Source organism: Drosophila grimshawi, unplaced genomic scaffold, assembly GCF_018153295.1.
Source record: "Drosophila grimshawi isolate 15287-2541.00 unplaced genomic scaffold, ASM1815329v1 contig_311, whole genome shotgun sequence".
In the NCBI taxonomy this organism is placed as follows: domain Eukaryota; kingdom Metazoa; phylum Arthropoda; class Insecta; order Diptera; family Drosophilidae; genus Drosophila; species Drosophila grimshawi.
In genome coordinates, this window is record NW_025063098.1 from 28908254 (window position 1) to 28914253 (window position 6000).

A 6000-nucleotide genomic window follows, 5' to 3' on the forward strand; every position below is an offset into this window, starting at 1 on the left:
TTAAATAATACACAAGCATCATATATTCACAAATAAGTTCCAAAGTTTGACAAAGTACAATTAAAACCATTGAAAATAAGCATAAAAGAATAATAATAATTATTATATATATTATTTTCGTAGAAAAAAATGCACTTAGAGTATTCCAGCTTCGGCTTACAAAATAAATAATTTATATTTTTATATGTACATGTTTTGGGCTGCCTCCTGCTGACCCTAATCATTATGCTGGGACTGCGCTAATAAAAGCGAGAGGGGTGTGGAGAGAAGGGGGAGAGGAAAGTGGCAGCTTGGGACCGTGAAAATTACACGTTTTTTGTTTTGCTTTGAGGTTACAAAATTACAAAAAGCCAGGTGGGTGTAGGACAAGGGGCGAGGCGGGTGTCTGTGTTTAAATTTATGCATTCTATTTTTTTAACGTTGCTTTAATTAAATTTCTCTCTTATTCCATTTTTTTTCTGTTTTTTGTGTGAGTTTGGTGGTTCGCTAATTTGAACGTTTAGGCGCGTCTAATGTTGTTGCTGGCTGTGCTATCCTTCATTCAAATGGCCAGTGAGCAATGTGGCAAATATGCTGGAAATATGCGGAAAATGTGGGCGTGGCAGCTAATTGCCCACCCAACCAGAGAGGTTTATTATTTATACATTTCCTTCTCGTTTTTTTCTTTTTTCTCGGGGGGCTTTTTTTTATATATATAGTCATACATTTTATGTCTTATTTAGATAGACGGATGTGACAACAGCTGCGGGGCGAAGAGAGTTTAATTAGGAAATCGATTAAAAGGCAGGCAAAGCTAGCTAATCAAGCAAGTGCACTGAGAAAAATAGTTAAGTCAAGCTTAATGACTTTTGCAGAATAATTTTATACTCATTTAAATAGTAGCTTAAAACTTTGTGACTTTAGTAAGGATCTGAATTTCCAGTTGTGGCTATCAGTTGTTTCTGCCAGTGTAGTTGCATCGCATCGCTGCACAAGATATCATAAATGCAGCGGGAGGCGAAAAGGAAACAGGTAAAAATAAAGGAATAAAGGCACAAAGACAACAACAAAAACAAAAAAAAGAGACCTCGAATATTAATGGGACTTCACTCTTTATTTTTATTTTTTTTGCAGCTGATGAAGGCATTAGGCGAGTCGAGGGCAGTTTGGAGAGTGAATTAGAAAAAACGTCATTAAAGTGGTCAAGAATGTCGCAGCGGGAACTGTGGGTAAAATCCCATTTTTTTCTTTACCTAATTGAATATATTAAAAATAAATATTTCTGGCTCTTGATTGCGCACTTCATATCTCTCTCTACCTTTGTCTCTCTCTCTCTCTCTCTCTTACTCTGTAATACGTTCGCGGCTTATGCACGATCTGCTGTCGTCACAGCATGAAGCTCTTTGCTGATAAAGCAGGCAGAGAGAGAGAGAGAGAGAGAGAGAGAGAGAGAGCCAAAACAAAAATGGCGGTCAACTTAAAGCGAAGCGTTTGAGAGCAGCAGCAACAGGCTTATTTGATTGTGGCTTCAAAACAGATGTTGACTCATCAAAGACAAAGCATCGCAAAACAAGTGCACTGTGAGAAAAAGTGGGGGAGATGAAACGACAGTCTGCAGATCAATAAATAAATAAATACAAAACAAAATAATTAGATAATAAATAAATAATTCATTTAGTTGAACTTAGCTAAATACTATGAATCTATCTATCAATCTATATATATATATATACAGTCTATGCATAATTCATTTCAAACTTCAATGATAACTAAATCTAAATATTTTTTTCTTCTCAATTCTCATTTTCAAAGCAGGCATTCAAAATTTGTTCACATATTTTCTCGGAGCTCCCCAAAAACATTTTGCATAAAGAAATGGCCTCTTCAAAATCAAAACCTGATCTTGTGTCCTGCGACTTCGAGATCCATGGCGCGGTGCCCAAGGAGGCATTCGAGCTATTTGCCGCTACCCAGGCTCAGTTGCTGGGCCTCCGGGGCTATGTTGTCCGGATTGCAGACGACTTTTACAAGGGGCAGTTGCAGGGCGAGGGGAAAGTGATCGAGGCCTTTAAGCAGCTAATTGTGACAGCTGGCGAGTATGTTGCAGCCATCAAGGAGTTTGTCATCAAGAATTTAAAGTCTATTCAGGAGTACAGCTACGAGGCCTTTGAGATCAGAAAGTGAAACAACTTTGACATGAAAACCTCAATTTAATTAGCATAAAATTTGGATTGAAAGCCAAGCAAATCAAATATAAATTAATTCAATTAAAAAAAACTCATCAACTATAAAAAACGAAAGTTAAAAGAATCTTCAATTTCGAAACTCATTTATTTGTTGGTTTTTACAGTGTAGCAGAGAACTGTCTTAAGCTGCTGTCTAAAGTGCAAACATATGTGTACAAAAAAAAAAAATAGTGAAAATAATTGCAAAAGGTTTTTTATTTATTTTATTTTATTTAATTTTAAGTTTTAGCGAAAAGTACTTTTGGCAAAACAAAAAACACTTATAAAAAATATATACACAAAGAGAAAAACAAACAAATACATAAAAAAAATGCCATGTCGATTTAACAAATGGTTTTTAAACAGTTAAGGTTCATTCTTGGCCGCAATTGTGGGCCACTTTCTAACATGGCCCAAACTAGATGCCAAAAAAAAAGTCTTTTTGAACATCGCTTCTTCTCCTTCTTCTTATTGTTGTTGTGCTCAGCAGACGGTTAAATGACTTCCGTAAGACAAGAAAACCGAAACCGGGTTTAGTTTCTTCCTCTTCTTTTTATTTTTTCAATTGTTTTTTTTTTTTAAGAGTAACAGAAACTGACCCAAATTTAAGTCAAAGATAAAAAATAACAGCAGTTTAGTGAGCGACTTAAATTATACGAAGAAATATGACTTAAGCTGGAACAAAAGTCTTGAAATGTACCATTAATCAAATCTAAATTAGAGATAAATTTTTGCTAATTTGAGGTTTGACTTTGGAACAGTTGCAGTTAAAGAATTTCGCACATATATGAATAACTATATATGGAATTAAGTCCATAAACATTTATATATCAGAATATTTTATTTCTTTCCGTATTTGATAAACAATTTATGTTTACAAAGTTTGAAATCACTGAGAGAATGGATATAAACACTTATTGACATAAGGTAAACATAGATACAAATGTAAGTTTCATGTGTACAAGCATAGATACATGTATACATACATATTTGCATATGTAAGCGAATATGTTTACAAGATTGACAACTGCTCAGAGAATGCATATAAACACAATTGCATATCAACATAGATGCATATCAACATAAATGCATATAAACATATACCACACTGTACATATATTGACACAGGAATACATACAAAGGCTTATCAACATGCTAAATGTAGAATAAAATAACATGTTCTCAAAACATTTGTTTGACACTGTTTACAAAAAAAATTGTTATTTTTGTTTCAAAGATATTATTTTGTTCTTTTTTTTAATGAAATCCATAAATCTTACTATTTATTTTCAATTAGAAAAAAAGAAAATGACAAAACGTTAGCAAATTTGAATTTGAATGCATTGTTTTTACTTAGTCAAAATACTTGCTGCACACACTGTATAAATTCTTGGCTCAGCTAGGCTTGATAAACTCAGTGTGAACTCTCTCTTGTTCTTATCGCTCATTAAATGTGCTTTTGTTGGGGGCATTTAATGTCATGTTCATTTATTTGCATAACAATTGTGATTTGACTCTATATTTTGGTATTTTTGTTTTTATTTAATATTTGGGTTTTAATTTTTGTATATTTCTTATCCTTAGTTATCATTTTCAGTGCAAAGCACCCCGCCCCATCCTCTACACTCCCATGGAATTGTGCATATTTAATTAGCGTCAAGCCAGCCACACAAATTTGCAGCTAAATAACAACAACAGCGAAACAAACGTGAGTAAAAAACATAAAAAACCTGTTGAGCTTTTTTATTTTTTTCAAAGCAAATAAACTTCTTGCTACGCTGTTTGTTTTTTTATTTCTTTCTTTTAAACTGGTTCCGCAAAAATAAACACACTCACAGACACACACACGCACGCACGCACACGCAAAGACTTTGCTGATAGGTTGAGCTTTCGATGCAAAGCTTAAGCTTGACTTGCAGACAAAAAGCGTCAAGGCCAAATGCAGTTAGATTTAAAGAGAGCAATTAAAGAAAGTGGCGGAAATAATGCACAGAAAGAGAGTACAAGTCTGTGTGTGTGTGCAACTGTAACAAAAAAACAGTTGTTACACTGCCATAACAGTTATAATGTAAAGCGCAAATTAACCGCTTAATGGCGAACAACTGATCTCAACAAGCGGGTCAGAGCGAGATGGCAAGCTAACAGAGCATCAACAACAACAAGCAACGGGTTCAAAGTGTAATGTTAAATTACATTTATGTTGTGCATGTGTCGCTTTGTGCAATTTACATTGGTATGTGTGCTGCGCTTACCGTTTTTGAAAGCTGCTCCAAATGGTAATTGTTGTTGCAGTTGTTTTTGTTGTGGTTTTTTTCCGTATCGCGCACGTTTTACAAATGCGTTAAACAAAGTCGGCTGTTGTTTTTCTTAGTTGTAATATTTTTATTTAGAGACAACACTTTCACACATTTGCATTAAATGGCGTTATTTGTTGGCCACATTTAACCAATTTTACTGCCAGTAATAATTGCGCAAAAACACACACGAAACTAACGAAAACTTATTTTTTTTTCCTCTGCTGCTTTTTGCTCTTGTTTTACGCAATGCGCTCCGCGTGCGAACACGACAACTGCTCTGAGAAAACTGAACAGGCGTCGAGTGAGCAGCTCTGCTGGCAGCGCAGCCACAGAGAGCAGTGTCTTAACCAATGTTTTTTTCTTGTTGGGTGCCAGCAACACTGAAAAGAGAGCGCTTTTAAGAGAGAGTGATTTCAAGAGAGAGATGGGATTTTGTGGCTTACTGTTTTAATAATTATAGATTTATTAAGAGTCATTTCATAAAATTGTAGTAATGGGTAACTGTAAGTAAATTACATAGCAATAAATTAGCTATTACATTTTATATATATATATTTGTAATGCTCTTTAATGCAGCAGGCCTCTCTTTACTTAAGCGCACAGCGCAGCAAATACTGGGTTTTCATACAACTTATACGCGTAGTATAAGAGCTGCCTGTGTGTGCAACTTGTTTTGTTTTGGGCAAATGCCGGTAGTTGTTTTTGTTGTTGTTCCTGTTGTTTCTTCTGTTTCTTGTTATGCTTATGGGCAAATTGTAACTAGGAGCACAGCCTGATTACAGTTATTATTATGGCATAATTGTGAACTGAGAACCGAAGAGAGAATTCCTTCGCTGTTGTTGTTGTCAATTTGTATGCTTTTCAATTTTGTCGTTGTAGTTGCGATTAGTGTTGGTAAATTGAGTAATTCATCGATTAATTCAATTGGAGAATTGTTTTTAGCGCACTTTGTGTAATTTAATAATGATTAGTATTGGACAATCAATTGACTCAATTGGAAAACTGTGTTTGTTGGTCAATTTTGATGTGTATGGAATTAATTAAATAACTATTTGTGTTATATTATTATTATTATAATTATTTATTATTTAATAATTAGTTTTAGTGATAAGTGCCCATGACTCATGTTTATCGATAAAAATCGATTACCGATTACCGATTGTAGATCCTGTTCTCAGATCGTAATTTAGTTATTGATATATATATCTTTAGTTGACTATTTTCTTTTCTATCCCGAGTTTTTTGCTGTCGCCAGTTCTACGCTAAAAATAAACAACGGCTTTAATTTATCATCATTTTTTATGGCTTTAACTAAGAATCTATTCTTCGTTTGAGTATGTTTTTGCTTAAAACAAGTTTGTTGTCTTTATTCTTATATCCAATTTTTAAATTTTATTTCAGTTTTTCAATTTATTCAATAATCTGTTTTTTATCTTCGTTATAAAAATGAAGAGCAACTCAAACAATATTCAAATTCAACATTTAAAAATAAACAATTG

General features: G+C 33.8%; 2 protein-coding genes across 2 annotated transcripts in view; one reads left to right on the top strand and one right to left on the bottom strand.

Annotated features, from left to right (window-relative positions):
* The window catches only part of LOC6569893 (protein toll), a 68597-nt gene extending 63807 nt beyond the window's left edge, over positions 1-4790 (bottom strand). The window contains exon 1 of the mRNA XM_001995939.2: positions 4457-4790. The gene's annotated coding sequence lies outside the window, so the exon portion shown is untranslated. The remainder of the gene's footprint in view (positions 1-4456) is intronic.
* On the top strand, positions 1819-2245 carry LOC6569892 (acylphosphatase-1). Its single transcript, XM_001995938.3, has one exon. It carries the CDS (start codon positions 1855-1857, stop codon positions 2161-2163), a length of 309 nt encoding a protein of 102 aa, XP_001995974.1. The 5' UTR covers positions 1819-1854; the 3' UTR covers positions 2164-2245.
* Positions 4791-6000: the final 1210 nt, after the last annotated feature.

Excerpts from the sequence above, each read along its gene's own strand:
- LOC6569892 (XM_001995938.3), top strand. The coding sequence starts at position 1,855 with ATGGCCTCTTCAAAATCAAAACCTGATCTTGTGTCCTGCGACTTCGAG.